Raw genomic sequence first — 19,418 nt, 5'->3', positions numbered from 1 at the left:
TCCGAATTTTCTGCATAATATTTACACCACACATTGCCCTTAGACAGGACATCTCCACTGCCTCCAACCGTCTCCTCGCTGCTGCATTTACCACCCAAGCTTCACATCCATAAAAGAGTGTTGGTACTACTATACTTTCATACATTCCCTTCTTTGCCTCCATAGATAACGTTTTTTGACTCCACATATACCTCAACGCACCACTCACCTTTTTTCCCTCATCAATTCTATGATTAACCTCATCCTTCATAAATCCATCCGCCGACACGTCAACTCCCAAGTATCTGAAAACATTCACTTCTTCCATACTCCTCCTCCCCAATTTGATATCCAATTTTTCTTTATCTAAATCATTTGATACCCTCATCACCTTACTCTTTTCTATGTTCACTTTCAACTTTCTACCTTTACACACATTCTCAAACTCATCCACTAACCTTTGTAATTTTTCTTTAGAATCTCCCATAAGCACAGTATCATCAGCAAAAAGTAACTGTGTCAATTCCCATTTTGAATTTGATTCCCCATAATTTAATCCCACCCCTCTCCCAAACACCCTAGCATTTACTTCTTTTACAACCCCATCTATAAATATATTAAACAACCATGGTGACATTACACATCCCTGTCTAAGACCTACTTTTACCGGGAAGTATTCTCCCTCTCTTCTACACACCCTAACCTGAGCCTCACTATCCTCATAAAAGCTCTTTACAGCATTTAGTAACTTACCACTTATTCCATATACTTGCAACATCTGCCACATTGCTCCTCTATCCACTCTATCATATGCCTTTTCTAAATCCATAAATGCAATAAAAACTTCCCTACCTTTATCTAAATACTGTTCACATATATGTTTCAATGTAAACACTTGATCTACACATCCCCTACCCACTCTGAAGCCTCCTTGCTCGTCCGCAATTCTACATTCTGTCTTACCTCTAATTCTTTCAATTATAACCCTACCGTATACTTTTCCTGGTATACTCAGTAAACTTATTCCTCTATAATTTTTACAATCTCTTTTGTCCCCTTTCCCTTTATATAAAGGGACTATACATGCTCTCCGCCAATCCCTAGGTACCTTCCCCTCTTTCATACATTTATTAAACAAAAGTACCAACCACTCCAACACTATATCCCCCCCTGCTTTTAACATTTCTGTCATGATCCCATCAGTTCCAGCTGCTTTACCCCCTTTCATTCTACGTAATGCCTCACGTACCTCCACCACACTTACATTCTGCTCTTCTTCACTCCTAAAAGATGGTATACCTCCCTGGCCAGTGCATGAAATTACCGCCTCCCTTTCTTCCTTAACATTTAAAAGTTCCTCAAAATATTCTCGCCATCTACCTAATACCTCCCTCTCCCCATCTACTAACTCCCCTACTCTGTTTTTAACTGACAAATCCATACTTTCCCTAGGCTTTCTTAACTTGTTTAACTCACTCCAAAATTTTTTCTTATTTTCATAAAAATTTCTTGACAGTGCCTCTCCCACTCTTTCATCTGCTCTCCTTTTGCACTCTCTCACCACTCTCTTCACCTTTCTTTTACTCTCCATATACTCTGCTCTTCTTATAACACTTCTGCTTTGTAAAAACCTCTCGTAAGCTACCTTTTTCTCTTTTATCACACCCTTTACTTCATCATTCCACCAATCACTCCTCTTTCCTCCTGCCCCCACCCTCCTATAACCACAAACTTCTGCCCCACATTCTAATACTGCATTTTTAAAACTATTCCAACCCTCTTCAACCCCCCCACTACTCATCTTTGCACTAGCCCACCTTTCTGCCAATAGTCGCTTATATCTCGCCCGAACTTCCTCCTCCCTTAGTTTATACACTTTCACCTCCCTCTTACTTGTTGTTGCCACCTTCCTCTTTTCCCATCTACCTCTTACTCTAACTGTAGCTACAACTAAATAATGATCCGATATATCAGTTGCCCCTCTATAAACATGTACATCCTGGAGCCTACCCATCAACCTTTTATCCACCAATACATAATCTAACAAACTACTTTCATTACGTGCTACATCATACCTTGTATATTTATTTATCCTCTTTTTCATAAAATATGTATTACTTATTACCAAATTTCTTTCTACACATAGCTCAATTAAAGGCTCCCTATTTACATTTACCGCCTTTTTAAGTAAATTATTATTATTATAGGAGTAAATTATTAAAGTAATTATCCTATTCATTCCATGTTCAATCTGACTTCACATTTGAAGAATATACATTGTGTTTTTCCTTGGAAATGTTACAAATCTTCTTTTTTCAGTCTTTTATATAATCTGCAGATAACAATAGCTCAGAAGCTTGAACCTAGTATAAAATAACCTGTGATCTTGAAAACTTACATTATTCAGCAAGCATGCCATTCTTGTGTCTCCATCTGCTCCTTGCTGCCATACTCGCAAGTAGTCACCACTAGTGGCCAGTAGGTCAGGATATATACCTTTCTGTTAAAAAATAAATAAAATCTAATATAAACCCACTGCCTGCAAGAGTATGGAAATTGTTAAAACTGAATACTTTCATCTGAATCTAAGGTTTCCTTCATCAAATCAAGTGAGAACGAAGTAGCTGCTTATACTGTGACAGTCTGAGGTCACATGTCACCTATAAGAATGAGGAAGTCAGATCAGGTGACTGCCTCTCCATAAAACTGAGATATTAGTGTCCACATAACATAATTTACTGCATCCATTGTCCAGAAGACATGCTAAGTTTGCAATGTTATTTACAAGAGGGCCCCACTTATACAGCACCCTCTTTTCACTGTTCCATGTTTTTGTTGGTTTTCAATTGAGCCATATGCTCATCATGTTCAGTGCTTTCACCATTTTTTCCCTGTTTTTGCACAACACTTGCATAAGGGAAAGGCAACCAACACCATATCTTAAGGCAAGTATTGTATATACGTATGTACTGTCAATTTATTTTAGTTTTATTTTTTTTAGGCCTAGCTGTATTGAGTATTTAATACAATAGACTGTTATATTACATGGTAGTTACATTCCTGAAAACACCATGTTAAGTAAAACCATGTTAGATAAACTAAAGAACTTAGGGGAAAAATAGGGTTACGTTCAGATTTGGTGGTATGACACGGTGCACCTTCCTGCATAAAAACTGTAGCCCCCCACACTTGTCAAATGCCTCAGGTAAATTGTCACACAACTCCAGGTAATTATACTAATTCATATACTGGTTTTTGAGAAACACAATGAGTTCACCAACACTCTGAGCACTGAAACACCCCAAACCATGAGCGAGTCTGGGTGTTTGGTGGTCCCATAGGTGTAGCGTGGGTCTAGCGGGTCACTACCTCTGGGCCGGTATATGTCCCCCACGGTTACAGGTGACAGTGAAGGTTGCTTCATCACTCCAAAGTACTTCAGACCACTGTTGAGGATTCCAGTGAACATATTTCTTTGCATAATCCAGCCTACATTTCTTCTGTGGCTTGGAGAGGATCAGTTTCTTAATCTGGTGGTGGCTACTGTAGCCCAGTTCTGACACATCTGTATACAGTTCTTGCAGACACCTCTGAGAGATGTGGGTTCTTTTCTTTTAATTCTCTAGCAGTTATCTTAGGTGTACTCTCTAACTGCTTCTTTAGCACAGTTAAGGTACAAACAGATGTCTTCTTCGAGGGGCCAGGCCGAGGTTTAGCAGACGGTAACTCGACACCGTCACCAACCTTGAAATGCTGCACCCAGTTCCTCATTGAACATTCACACACACCAACATTCTCCACTATTTCTTTCATTTGTTGCCCAGCTTTATAAAGCCCTATGATTTGAGCTATAGTTTCAGGTGTTAAAGATTTCCTTTTACCCATAATTGAACATCTATAGCCCCAAAATCAAAGGGAACATCAAACAAAAGATGGGGCGAATGAGAGAAAATGCAACACTTTCTCTCACCACAGCAGCCACGTGAGCACTGAGGAGTCACTGTGGAGTGTGGTAGCAGGCCGTGATGTCATACTAATGACTGCTACCCAGCATAATGCACTGACGAAAAAAGACCCCCCGTATGGTAGGCCTTTGATTTTCGTCACAGCATTATGCCAGGGTGCTCACCTGGCATAATGCCATGACTAGCACTGCAATAGTATTTCTTACCTTAAATCGTCTTCATCATCTTCTAAGAGCTCATTCACATCCTCTTCATTCATATCTTCAAAACCATCACCTGATAATCTCCTTGCCAGTTGAATAATTTCCTGAACCTGGCTCTCAAGCAAGGGAAAACCAGTCAGAGAATTAACTCAAGAAGGCCATAACTTTCCCCAGCCTGCATTTAATGTTGATTGGGGCACTTCATTCCATGCACTTCTAGCGTAGCTGATGGCATCTGCAATGTTAAATCATTCCAGAAACTTGGTACTGCCAGGTTGGAGTCAGAGTCCATTGATGCAACTAGTTTTTTCAAAATATTTTTTTGTGTAGTTACACTTGAATGACTTAACCCCTTGACTCTCGAAACCTCAAATCCTGAGTGTCTCCTGGTGTCAAAAAAAAAACTTATGAAATGATAGAGAATCTTTTCCCGATGGTAATGACACCAAAAGGACGTAATTTGATGGAAACCTTATGGAATTACGCTCTCGTGAAGTTAGTGACCTCAGCGATATTTTCGAATCGGCAATTTCGCCCACTTTGAGCCCTGTTTTTGGCTAATTCCATTGTGCCAGTCGACCAAACTCATAGCTACTTCTTTAGAACTCCATTTGTTCCATCGATTGAGTACAAGAAACTGCCTATTTACCACTCTCAACTACTCAATAATGTGGTCAGAAACTTGCAATTTGGCCGATTTCACGCAAATTAAAAAATAAGCCAGTTTCAAAATAGGGACCAGAATGAACAATGCAGACACTGCTGGCTCTAAAATAACATTTTCTTTGTTCATCAGTCATGTCTCCAGACCCCTCTGATATTACTCTTGCTTTTTATTTTGAATTTTTATTCAAACAAAAAATAGAAGATTTACTGTTTTGCAAACTACTGCAATATTGTAATAATTGTATAAATAATGTCAACCCATTCGTGGCTGCATATTAGAATGGCTAGTTGGACATTTATTGGACAATGAAATCATTTGTTTACTTTAGAACATCGGCAAAAATCAAACATTTCCCCTACTTTGAGCTCTATTTCAAGGTTCTTTTCATAGTAAAACCAATCAAAATCACAACTATTTCTATAATATGCTTTCCATTCTATCACATGAGACCAAGAAAACGAGAATACACCCATAAATACTATACGAAAATACACCACAAAGTCGGCGTTTTAATCCAAAAAAACGGTCGGAGTTTTTCTCATTATGTACTGCGTGCTGCAGGTTATTTTTTATATAGTGCACAATGACCACACAGACCCAGTCTCTCACATGTGGGCCTACTAGCTTTCTTCTGCCTGATTTGAAGCCGCTAGAATTTTTGAGTATATACACCTACCATCCGACTTACAACCGAGTTCGGTTCCGAGAAACCGGTCGTAAGTCGAACTTTACTACTGAATATCAACAAAACATTTTTGTAATGACTATTTTATTGTTTTATTTTGGTATTTCATGTTTTACTTTACTTTTTATGTTGTTAGTACTGTATTTTATACTGTAAGGTTTAGGATAAACACTGTGTACAACACAAATAGTTGTTTATTTCCCAGAAATTTGGCATAAAAAACACGGTCGTAAGTCGAGTGGTTGTAAGTCGAGCAGGTCGTAAGTCGGATGGTAGGTGTATATGTCAAACACGGTGGCTTGTAAGACATACACCTACCATCCGACTTGCAACCTGCTCGACGTACGACCACTCGACTTACGACCGTGTTTTTTATGCCAAATTTCTGGGAAATAAACAACTATTTGTGTTGTACACAGTGTTTATCCTAAACCTTACAGTATAAAATACAGTACATGTACTAACAACATAAAAAGTAAAGTAAAACATGAAATACCAAAATAAAACAATAAAATAGTCATTACAAAAATGTTTTGTTGATATTCAGTAGTAAAGTTCGGCTTATGACCATTTCGACTTACGACCGGTTTCTCGGAACCGAACTCAGTCGTAAGTCGGATGGTAGGTCTATATATACGACCGAAACATTCAAAGGGTTAATAACTCCTCGATCCAGTGGTTGAATTAAACATGTTGTATTTGGAGGTAAAAATACAACTTTTACATGTGGGGTCACATCTAGCAAAGTTTGTGGATGAGTACGGAAATTATCAAGAATGAAGAGAGCCCTGAAAGTAAGGTTCTTGCTGTGCAAGTAAAACTTGACTTCAGGAATAAAGAGATGCATAAACCAGACAATAAATATTTCCTCTGTCATCCATGCTGACTGGTTTGACCTCCAAATTACTGGTATGGTGTTTTTATCTACACCTTTCAAGGCACGAGGACTCTTAGAGCAGTAAATAACCAGGGGCTTACACTTGAAATTACCTGACGCATTACCGTAAAGGAGCAAGGTGAAGCAATCCTTTGCTGTCTTGAAGTCTGGTGCACTTTTCTCTTGCTGATTGATATAAGGTCTTGTTGGCATTTTCTTCCAAAAAACACTTGTCAGCATTAAACACTTAATGCGGCTCATAGCCACCCTCAGAAATAATTTCCTGCAATTTAGCAGAGAAATTACTTGCTGCTGTATGATCAGCTGAAGCACTTTCACCAGAAAACTTAATATTATGTAACTTATTACACAACTTAAAGTTGTGGAACCAGCCTGTGCTAAACATACACTTTTTTCCGGCCTTCCTTCCTTATCTCATTGGTCTTACCCATAGCCAGGCAGATGTTTGATAAATTAGACACATGTGCAACTCTTGGGTACCTTTATTGAGGAAACGTTTCGCCACACAGTGGCTTCATCAGTCCATACGTAGGAGAAACTTGAAGAACAGGAGGAGAATGAGGTAATCAGTCCCTCAACCTTGAGTCGATGTGTTCAATCTATTCAAGATTGATGGACTGAACACATCGACTCAAGGTTGAGGGACTGATTACCTCATTCTCCTGTTCTTCAAGTTTCTCCTATGTATGGACTGATGAAGCCACTGTGTGGTGAAACGTTTCCTCAATAAAGGTACCCAAGAGTTGCACATGTGTCTAATTTATCAACATGTCGGTTCTCTGAACCATTCATCTACAGATGTTTGAGTTGGGGAAATATCCCACACGCCATGCTCCAAATTTTTTCCCCTCCCACAAACTGAACCATCTTAAGTTAATTTTAAGAAGTGTTGTATAAAACTGTGCTGCAGTTTTTCAATGGTGAAAACCAAAACATGCCAAATAAAACCGTGTAATATAACGGTTTACTGTACACAATAGTGTAAACACATTGTCAGGCATTTTAGATAAATGTTCTTGGGTTTGTATGGCCCTTCCATCATTTACCCCATTTATACAGGGTAAATGTTAGAAGCCCTCCAGTGAATTTGATTTTTCTTTTTTTGATCATGTTCAAATAAAACAGTTTTTTGTCCATATGTAACTGACCTTTTGTGTTAAACAATCCAGGTTCTTAAGTTCTTCCCGATATGTCTGAAGTAAACCTCATCACAATCCTAGTAAGAAATTTTTAAGCATCTTTGCTATCTTATTTTTTCCTTGGTTTACCAGTCCTTTGCTAATCTTGTTCAGATAACTGAAAATTATTTTCCTTTTTCCTTACTTATGATCCCAGCTGAATGTTCTAATTTTTCATTTTTAAGAATTCAATAATTTATTGTAGCCTTCAGTTCCTGTTGCCTACTACTTAGCACCACTTAAAACAATAGTGAGGAACCAACCTGGGTAGTATTTAACCTTGTTTAATTGGTTAAGTACAACAATATCCCCCCCCCCCATATCCGTGGATTCGGTTTCTGCAGTTTCAGTTATCCATGGTTTGCCATGGCCTGAAAATAACCCTCAATTTTGCTTAATAATGACATCAAAACACAGTTTTTCAAAGCCTAAGAGAAGTCGTGAAGTGCTCCCTATCAGTGAAAAAGTAATAATTCTCCACTTATTGTGCATAAATTATCAATTTAACTTTATCATAGGTGTGTATGTGAATGAAAAGCAACTCACATATATGGGTCGCTACTACCCAAGGTTTCGGGTATCCATGGTAGGTCTTGGAAGGTATCCCCCGTGGATACAGGGGGCTACTGTATTGCATCAGTCTATCTAGGCATTTGGAACTACAAATACTTGGTGTTCTCAAAAAGAGACATCAATCAATGGTTCTTTTAATACATATCTCTTTTACCCGTTTTAGGAAATGTGTGCTTTAAGCAAATGTTCAGGCCCCCGTATCTGCTAGGACCAGCTCCAGCTACTCCTGCTGAATATAGCTCCAAGCCTCGTACCTGCCACCCAATGAGGGGTGGCAACTCACTAGTCATCAACTGGAATGGTAGTCCAACACATCACCCTAGCTTTTCTGTTATCCACAGCCTTGAATCATATGATCAGGAAAGTGAACTATACATCTTACTCTACTGTACAATTTAGAACCAATGGTGTGCACAACAGCAGTATCAGAGTGAATAGTAAATGATTAAGAAAGTGGCGACCCAAGTCCAAAAGGTGAGACTTTATGAACAGTGGAAGAAAGGGGTATACAATAGTAGTACCACAGTGAGAAACAGAAAGCAAAGGGCCTACAGGGCTAAGCTAAACAAATGCAATAAGGGGAGGTGGTAGTTAACCTGTTAGCTTTACTAATACAGTGCCAGTATTAACCCTTTCAGGGTCAGTCCCGTTGTCTTACAGCTTTGAAGCCAGTGATGGTCCTGTAGTATAATGCAGTAAGCTCAGCTCACTCAGGTAAGCTGTGACTGGTAAATTTGGACCAAGATATGACAGAATGGGTTGATGCTGTAAGTATGCACCATATAAAAGCAGTCCTGCAACATGCAGTACACAATGAGAAGAAACTGCAGCCATGGTTTTAGCTTAACCCTTTGACTGTCGAAAGGCCCAATCCTGAAGTGTCTCCTGGTGTCGCAAAATATTCGAAAAAAAAAAAAATTATTTTTTTCTTATGAATATGTTAAGATTATTTTTCTGTTTGTTTTAGTCCCCCCCAAAAAAATTTCCCATCAGTACTTACCGAGATATAGAGTCCTGAAGTTTGCTGAAATTGATATGCGAGCGGCAACAGCGGTGACTGCCACTCACCCGGTAAACTTTGATTTACTTGTATTCGATGGTTTCTTGTTTTTTTTCAATATTTTATTTTTTCACATAACTTTTGTGGCCTGTGAGACCAAATTATTGTGCAATGTTCAAATATACACTCGTTGAATGTAACACAATTATAGCAAAAACACTCGTATCATTATAATGTTGCTAAAACTTGTTTACACAAACAAACAATGTAAACAAATGTTTATTACGATTGTTTTATAATATATATATATATATACATATGTACAATCACTGGACACTTATCTAGAAGTGCTGCAGCTTGTGGAATTCTTTGAAACATGGGTATAAGCACAATGGTGTCTTACACTCCTCACACATAAAACGAGTGTCTCTGCGTTTTTGTGGGCGTTTTGTGGTATGTCCACAGACAAAACACCTCTTCTGAGCATTTTTCTTGGCAGTAGTAGCAGGCAGTGGGGTGGGGTAGTGATCACCAGGCCTCAGACGAGAGGACATGTGTTGATAATTTCGTGGGCGCTGGTCTATTGCAGGTGTTGTTTCTTGGTACTTGAATATTATTTGTCTGATGACTGACAAACAAAATTCACCATATTTGGGCTTCTTCTTGGTCTTCAACTTATACATATTATAAGCATTCAGCATGGAAATGTCAAGAAGATGGAAAAACAGTTTTATGTACCACTTATAACTCTTGCAAACACAGTCAGCAAACCCAATCTGCATGTCACATTTGTCCACTAAGCGCATATTGAGATTGTAATCCATCACAGCTGCAGGTTTTACAATGGGTTCATTGGTCTCTCTATTCTGCTTGCCAGTGTCTACCATTTCGTGTCAGTGAACTGATGTCAGCAGTGTGACATCACGTTTGTCATGCCACTGAAATGCCATGATGTCATTGGCAGCAAACACCTGCACTTCACCTCTACGACTGCCAGCATCGAACCTAGGCATATGTTTACGATTTCTACGCACTGTGCCACACACATCTGTCATGTTCACTCACAAGAAATCACTGAGTATAGGGCTTGTGTACCAGTTGTCAGTATATAAAATATGCCCCTTACCAAGATATGGCTCCATCATTGTTCTAACCACATCACCAGAGATACCCAGTAACTTTCTGGTATCTTCCATTCTTTTACCGCCAGTGTACACAATTATATCCAAAACCAGACCAGTTTTGCAATCACACAGAACAAATAACTTTATACCAAAGTGTTTCCTCTTGCTTGGTATATACTGCTTGAATGAGAGTCTTCCTTTGAACAAAATCAAAGACTCGTCAATAACAAGCTTCCTGAAGGGATAAAAATACATACAGCACTTTTGTTTCAGGTACATAAACACATGTCTGATCTTATATAACCTGTCGCTTCTGTCAGGCCTGGTTTTGTCTGAAAAGTGTAACATATGTAACAGTAACACAAATCTATTCACTGGTATAATGTCACTGTGATGTCACCGTGGTTGTTTAATATATTTATAGATGGGGTTGTAAGAGAAGTAAATGCGAGGGTCTTGGCAAGAGGCGTGGAGTTAAAAGATAAAGAATCACACACAAAGTGGGAGTTGTCACAGCTGCTCTTTGCCGATGACACTGTGCTCTTGGGAGATTCTGAAGAGAAGTTGCAGAGATTGGTGGATGAATTTGGTAGGGTGTGCAAAAGAAGAAAATTAAAGGTGAATACAGGAAAGAGTAAGGTTATGAGGATAACAAAAAGATTAGGTGATGAAAGATTGAATATCAGATTGGAGGGAGAGAGTATGGAGGAGGTGAACGTATTCAGATATTTGGGAGTGGACGTGTCAGCGGATGGGTCTATGAAAGATGAGGTGAATCATAGAATTGATGAGGGAAAAAGAGTGAGTGGTGCACTTAGGAGTCTGTGGAGACAAAGAACTTTGTCCTTGGAGGCAAAGAGGGGAATGTATGAGAGTATAGTTTTACCAACGCTCTTATATGGGTGTGAAGCGTGGGTGATGAATGTTGCAGCGAGGAGAAGGCTGGAGGCAGTGGAGATGTCATGTCTGAGGGCAATGTGTGGTGTGAATATAATGCAGAGAATTCGTAGTTTGGAAGTTAGGAGGAGGTGCGGGATTACCAAAACTGTTGTCCAGAGGGCTGAGGAAGGGTTGTTGAGGTGGTTCGGACATGTAGAGAGAATGGAGCGAAACAGAATGACTTCAAGAGTGTATCAGTCTGTAGTGGAAGGAAGGCGGGGTAGGGGTCGGCCTAGGAAGGGTTGGAGGGAGGGGGTAAAGGAGGTTTTGTGTGCGAGGGGCTTGGACTTCCAGCAGGCATGCGTGAGCGTGTTTGATAGGAGTGAATGGAGACAAATGGTTTTTAATACTTGACGTGCTGTTGGAGTGTGAGCAAAGTAACATTTATGAAGGGATTCAGGGAAACCGGCAGGCCGGACTTGAGTCCTGGAGATGGGAAGTACAGTGCCTGCACTCTGAAGGAGGGGTGTTAATGTTGCAGTTTAAAAACTGTAGTGTAAAGCACCCTTCTGGCAAGACAGTGATGGAGTGAATGATGGTGAAAGTTTTTCTTTTTCGGGCCACCCTGCCTTGGTGGGAATCGGCCGGTGTGATAATAAAAAAAAAAAAAAAAAAAAATGTCACTGAAAGCAGGGGTTGAAATCAGGCGGTCTGTCGCCCAGTATGTGTTGACACTATGCTTATACACATGTGGCATAAGCATTATTGTGGCAAAGAACAGATACATCTCTGCCACAGTTGTGTCCTTCCACTGGTGTAGGTGTGATCTTGGTGACAGAATAGTGTTTGCCATGGTGTACTCATAGTATGTATTGTTTTCCCTGACAATAATGTCCATCAGGGGTTCATTGAAGAACAACTGAAAGCATTCCAGTTCAGTGGGATTGTTCCCAAGTGTACATGATGGCCGTATTCCACTTTGTCCTCCATCAAAATCATGGGGATTGGGAACAAACTCGTCATCTTGCTGCCAATCCCAGAAGCGGTCAGCTGGTGCATTCTGGATATTGTAATGTGGTTGTGGTTGTGGGAGTGTGGGGTCGGGTGAGGCTGGTTGTAGTTGTGCAGAGTCAGCAGCGCGGGTAGTAGCGTGGCCTGCTGCTGGTGTCACATGACTCACGCCACCATCACTATCACCACCACCGCCTGCTGCCTCACTTGCATCATTGATACCCATCGTAACAATATCGTCATCTTCACTATCAGGACGTGGTGTAGGGCCACGGGATGTGCTCCGAGATGTACTCCTTCCTCTTGGAAGAGCATATGGCACACTACCAGACCGCATGCGACGTCGTATATACTGCCGCTTCACTGGGGAATATTCACCCTCACTGTCACAACTAGAACTGCTTTCAATAACCTTGAAATCACTATCACTATCACTTGCACTGCTCACATCTGAGTCTTGTACACGGGCAAATAGTTTCCTCTTTCGTCCTGGTACAGGTGAACATGAATGAGCCAGCCCAGCACCAGAGGTGGAAGGTTGTGGGTCATCTGGGTTTTCATCACTAATTATGTTATCCTGGGTAATTTCTTCGGTCACACCCGCTTCAAAACCAGGAATTCACTTTCACTGACACTATCATCACTGTCTGAGCTATCACTTGGGAACAAAAGACCTCCAATCCGCCGAGGAGTGAGGAACTTCTTACCGCGAGGCATGGTGAAAATGGACTACCAAGATGGCATTCCCACAATGCACCGCTGAGTCCCAGATTTTTTTCACAGGGTGCATACCGACCACTGAGACCCGTTCTCTCTCGTGTAGGCCTACCAGCCCTCTCCCGCTTGATTTGAAGCCGCTAGAATTTATGCGTATAGATATGTCAAACACGGTATCTCCCATGACGTAAATATACGATCGCGACAGTCAAAGGGTTAACACAGTGATTCTGCAGTGTATTTATGTACAGTGGACCCTCCGTTTTCGTTGATCTCCGTTATCGCCGATTTCCGTTATTGCTGACGTTTTTCGTCAAAATATTGGTTCCATCTTCATCGATTTCCTCTGTTTTTGTCGATGGTATGGAACCTGTCCAGTGCCCAGCGCAAAGAAAAAAGCCGTCTCTCACACGCCTTCTCAGGCAGTGTCGTGTTGTATCTTGGTTAGTGAACATATCCTGTGAGATCATCTGAAACATTTCGTAATAATCCATCGTTTTTGGCACTTGCTTATTGTGTGTGACTGCTAAATAAGCCACCATGGGCCCAAAGAAAGCTTCTAGTGCCAGCTCTTTGGAACAGAATGCGAGAAACACGACAGAATTCAAGAAAAATTTTGTAGAAAAATATGAAAGTGGTGGTGGTAGAGGGTGGTAGTGATGGGGGTAGAGGGTGGTAGTGATGGTGGTAGAGAGTGGTAGTGATGGTGGTAGAGGGTGGTAGTGATGGTGGTAGAGGGTGGCAGTGGTTGTGATGATGGTAGAGGGTGCCTTCTTCAGTGATTCAATGATATGTATCATACTAAAGCAGCATGAGTCGATAAAGGCTATAGCGCCAGCCAGTGATAGTGTAACATTAACATTATTAGTGTCATATTGAAGCATATTATCCTTTCTCCAACAATAAACTTGTCTCCCTCTCCCCTCTGCCCAGGCTGCCATACACCAACAAGAGTCTTCAATAAAGATAAGTGTGATGTTAAATGTTCATTTATACATTTTATTAGTGCTTTATATTTATTTGTCATTCTTTTCTGCATGTAAATCTATATTTAAGTTAGGGAAGTGGCCTCTAAGAAGGACTTGCTACCTCGAGTCCTTACGGATGGGGATTCCCCTTCCAAACAATAACCTCTCGTCCCTCTCCCCTCCTCCCTGTCTTCCATCCATCAACAACAGCCTTCAAGGTAAGTGTCATGTTGAATGTTCATTCTTTTGTGCATGTAAATCTATCTCTAAGGTAAAAAAAATTTTTTTTTGTCATTACTTCTGGGTGTATGGAATGGAGTAATTGTATTTATACAGTGGACCCCCTGTTAACGATTTTAATCCGTGCAAGAGGGGTAATTGTTATGCGAAATAATCGTTATGTGAATTAATTTTCCCCATAAGAAATAATGGAAATAAAATTAATCCGTGCAAGACACCCAAAAGTATGAAAAAAAAAAATTTTACCACATGAAATATACATTTTCCCACACACAAAGAGAAGGATACATGCACAATAGTAGAGTAGTACATGCACAGTATATATTGTGCATGTACTAGTCTACTAAATGAAGAATAAATGACACTTACCTTTATTGAAGATGCAGCAATGACTGATGAGACACTGTGTCCTGGGAGTGCCTTTTCCTCCTGAGTACTGTAGGTCCTGTTTGGCATTTTCTTCCAGAACAGGCCTTATCACACTGTGTATGCCACTACGATTCTTAAATCTCTCAAACCAACCTTTGCTGGCTTTAAATTCACCAATATGAGCACTAGTTCCAGGCATTTTTCCCTGTTCACCTGGGTGTTAGTCGACTGGTGTGGGTTGCATCCTGGGAGACAAGATTAAGGACCCCAATGGAAATAAGTTAGACAGTCTTCGATGACACTGACTTTTTTGGGTTATCCTGGGTGGCAAATCCTCTGGGGTTAATTGTTTCTTGGTATTCTCAATAAGCCACACCAACAACGGTGCTACAGCAGCAGCAGCAGCTGACGGTGGTACAGCAGCAACAGACGGTGGTACAGCAGCAACAATGCTACAGCAGCAGCAGACGATGCTACAGCAGCAGCAGACGATGCTACAGCAGCAGCAGACGATGCTACAGCAGCAGCAGCAGCAGCAGACAATGATACAGCAGCAGCAGACGATGCTACAGCAGCAGCAGCAGCAGACGATGCTACAGCAGCAGCAGCAGCAGACGATGCTACAGCAGCAGCAGCAGCAGCAGCAGACAATGCTACAGCTGCAGCAGACGATGCTACAGCAGCAGCAGACGATGCTACAGCAGCAGCAGCAGCAGACGATGCTACAGCAGCAGCAGCAGCAGCAGCAGCAGCTGTACCACCAATAGTAGCGATACTTATCAATGATCTTTTTCTTCTTCTCTATTGTAATTCTCACCCTTATTGCTGTAGGGTTGGCACTAGAAGCTTTCTTGGGGCCCATGGTCACTTATTTTCCAGAAAAAGCACCGAAAACACTGTAATAATACGAAATATTCCGATTGTATGCTTGGATGTTACCGCGGAGGCTGGCTGGTAAACAATGCCACAGGCGGAAATTGTGAGCGTGGCTCAGGCCGCACATTGGACGCGTCTCGGAGGAAAATCGGTAAGCGGGTTTTTAAGCGGTATGTGAGGCAAAATTTTTGCAATTAAAGTAAGCGGTATGCGAAATAATCGCTATGTGATGCCATCGTTATGCGGGGGTCCACTGTATTATAGTGGACCCCCGGATTAAGACGTCATCAGATTAACCCTTTCAGGGTCCAAGGCCCAAATCTGGAGTCACGCACCAGTGTCCAAGAATTTTCAAAAAAAAAATTTGTTATTTTTTCTTATGAAATCGTAGAGAATCTTTTTGTGAAGGTAATAAAACAAAAAGTATGAAATTTGGTGGAAAATTGACGAAATTATGCTCTCGCGAATTTTGATGTGTCAGCGATATTTACGAATCGGCGATTTTGCCGACTTTGACTCCCATTTTAGGCCAATTACATTATTCCAATCAACCAAATTCTTAGCTATTTCACTAGTATTACTTCTATTCTATCGATTGAGCACAAGAAATCGCTAAGTCAACTGTTTCAACTACAAAATAAAGTGATCGGAAATTGTTAATTTGGCCAATTTAACACAAAGTTCAAAATATTCCAATTTCAAAATAGGGTCCAGAATGAACAATGTAGGCATTCCTGGCACTAAATTAACATTTCCTCTGTTCATTAGTTATGTTTTGAGGCTTTACAAATAAATTCCATTTTGATTTTTTATTCACATAATGAATTTTTATTCACACCAAAAAATAGAAGATTTACTGTTATGCAATACTGTAATAATTGTATAAATATCATCACCATATTTGTGAATGTATATTAGACCCACCAGCTGACGTGTATTAGACGTGTGAGGTCGTTTGTTTACTCTTGAATATCGGCAAAAATTTAACATTTCTGCTACTTTGAGCTCAGTTTCAAGCCATTTCCAGTGCTAAAACCAATCAAAATCATCTCTATTTCTGTAATATGTCTTCCATTCTATCAAATGAGACCAAGAAATCGCAAATACAACTATAAAAAACATACGAAAAAACACTGCAAAGTTGCTGTTTTAATCGAAAAATCATGATTTCATTTTTTTTCTCTCATTATACACAGTGTGCTGCAGGATCTGTTTTATGTGGTGCACACATACCACATAGATGTATTCTCTCATATCTAGGCCCAAATGTACCACTCACAGTTTATCAGAGTGAGCTGAGCTCATGGCGTAGATCTACGGTTTGGACCCTGAATGTAAAGCCGTAGATCTACGGGACGGACCCTGAAAGGGTTAAGTAATGTTTTTGTGTCAAAATATTGGCTTGGTTACCGACACTGAACTCAGTTAAAGTCATTCGTCCTGAACGTGTCCGCGAGCTGTGAGCGGCCCAGACACTCCATGTACAGCCTGTGTGCCATTGTTTACAAGCCAGTGAAGATGATTCCACAAATACATGTGATACATTTTGTATTATTCCATTGTTTCTAGTGCTTGTAACTGCTAAATAAGCCACCATGGGCCCAAATAAAGCTTCTAGTGCCAGCCCTTTGCTAAAGAGGGTGAGAAACACTAAAGAATAAGAAAGAGATTGTCGCAAAATATGAAAGTGGAGTGCGTGTCTCCGAGCTAGCCAGGTTGTATAACAAACCCCATGTTGTTTAGGTAAGACACATATGCAACAGTTAGGTATCTTTATTTCGAAACGTTTCGCCTACACAGTAGGCTTCTTCAGTCGAGTACAGCAAAGTTGATAGAAGCAGAAGAGACTTGAAGACGATGTAATCAGTCCATCACCCCTAAAGTTTTGAGGTGGTCAGTCCCTCAGTCTGGAGAAGAGTATTGTTCCATTGTCTGAAATAATATCAACCATCGCTACTATGTTGGCCAACAAAAATGCAATCAAGGAAGCTGTTGTTGCAAAAGGTGCAAATATGTTTACAAAACAGAGATCGCAAATACTTGAAGATGTGGAGAGACTGTTGTTGGCGTGGATCAACGAGAAACAATTATCAGGATATAGTGTTTCAAAGTCAATTATATGTGAAAAGGCAATGCAGTTGCATGATGATCTCATTAAGAAAATGCCTGGAACTAGTGCTCATACTGGTGAATTTAAGGCCAGCAAAGGTTGGTTTGAGAGATTTAAGAATCGTAGTGGCATACACAGTGTGATAAGGCATGGTGAGACTGCCAGTTCTGACAAAAATTGTGGCATTGGGAAAGTCCATGGGGTTGGATGTGAGTTTGGAGGATGTGGAAGAGTTGGTGGAGGACGACGATGAAAAGCTAACCACTACAGAGTTGCAAGAGCTTGAGGTGCAACAGCAACAGACCACAGCTCAGGAATTTCCTTCAGAGGAAGAGGAAGAGAGATGGAGGAAGGTGCATTCTTCAAATATTAACCCTTAAACGGTTCAAACAGATCGACGTTCAAATTCGTATTGCTACAAAAGTAGATCTACTTTTTTTTACATATTTTCAAATATAACAAAAAAAATTGTAGATAAAAGTTTTTTTACACGTTTTTAAATGTAAAACAAAAAAGAAGATCTGCATTTTTTTACATACTTTCAGATGTTGAAAAAACGTATATATACGTTTGGACCATTTAAAGGTTAAGGACATTTATAGATGAACATCACACTGACACAGTTGTTGCAGGCCATGCTGGCAACATCTACAATGACAATGTTGTGTCCCATTTTAGGGAAATCTTAAAGACAGGCCAAAAACAGAGCTCTCTGGACAGATTTCTGGTGCAACACGGATCCAGTGACTCTCAAGCTGGTCCTAGTGGCATCAAAAAACAAAGGGAAGTAACCCCAGAAAAGGACTTGGTACCTGAAGTCTTTATGGAAGGGGATTCCCCTTCTAAACAATAGTGTACCTTCATCCTCTCCCCTCCTGTCTTCCATCCACCCAGAAGTCTTCAATAAAGGTAAGTGTAACGTTATTATTATTTATGTAAGTATGTACTTGATTTCTCATTGTTTTTTGTATGTAAATCTTTATTTAATTTGTTTTTTTTTTTAATATTTTTGGGTGTCTGGAACAGATTAATTGGAGTTCCATTATTTCTCATGGGAAAAATGGTTTCGCCATTCGTGAATTTCAACTTTCAGCAGATTCTCTGGAACAGATTTATCACAAAACTCAGGGGTCCACTGTATAGTTTTTATGACTGTATTCTCGGTTTCTTGGTCTCATTTGATAGAATAAAAGATATATTACAGAAATAGAGATGACTTTGGTTTCATTTTAAATTTTTATTCTCACAAAAAAATAGAAGATTTACTGTAATGCAGACTAATGCATTTTTGTAATAACTGTATAAATAATGTCAGTGCATTCCTAAATGCGTATTAGACTGGCCAGTTGGACAAGCATCGGACAAGTGACGTCACTTGTGTACTCTGGAATATTGGCAAAAATCCAGGAAGCTGGGCTCTGGGATCTTGTTTGCACGAAGAGAAGTCTTTTTGGGGCCCCCAGAGCCCAGCTTCCTGGGTGGTACGGTGCCAGGTGAGAGTGAGGCAGCTCTTTCTTGAGGTTGTAAATTGCCATCCTCGTCACCATCAGGTCTGCGGTTACCCTGCTCTAATAGAGTGAGTGCACGAGTCTTCTCTGCAATTAAAAGTTCAGTTTGACCCATTCTGACCACTTGGAGCAGAGATATAGCATGGCAAAGTTAACGGTCGAGTAAAAAAGGGGCACTGAGGAACAACGTAGCAGGTTTCCTTCCTCACCAAGTTCTGTCAGAGCACTGAAGCATGGCATGGTGGGGAACAATGGAGCAAGACGGGCTCCAGTACACAAGCTCCACCCACTATTCCTATGGCAGAACTGCAAGTGAAATGTCTGCACCAAAATCTTGTGTATAGATTTTTTTGCAATGGACATGTACTGATTTGTTTTGCGTGCACTGTACATAAGGCCCATGTTGGACTACGCAGCACCAGTTTGGCCAACACATCAGGAAATTAGGTTTGCAACAAGACTAGTCCT

General features: G+C 40.4%; 1 protein-coding gene across 3 annotated transcripts in view; it reads right to left on the bottom strand.

Moving 5' to 3' along the window:
* The window catches only part of wap (DDB1 and CUL4 associated factor wap), an 83,372-nt gene that overhangs the window by 36,876 nt on the left and 27,078 nt on the right, over positions 1–19,418 (bottom strand). For all 3 annotated transcript variants that reach the window (XM_053774011.2, XM_053774010.2, XM_053774009.2), the window contains exon 4: positions 2,378–2,479. In XM_053774011.2, the coding sequence (XP_053629986.1) occupies positions 2,378–2,479 (102 nt within the window). The remainder of the gene's footprint in view (positions 1–2,377; positions 2,480–19,418) is intronic.

This window comes from Cherax quadricarinatus, chromosome 7, assembly GCF_038502225.1.
Source record: "Cherax quadricarinatus isolate ZL_2023a chromosome 7, ASM3850222v1, whole genome shotgun sequence".
Classification (NCBI taxonomy): Eukaryota; Metazoa; Arthropoda; class Malacostraca; order Decapoda; family Parastacidae; genus Cherax; species Cherax quadricarinatus.
Note: the sequence above shows the minus strand (reverse complement) of the source record. Positions and strands in the feature narration are given on the sequence as shown.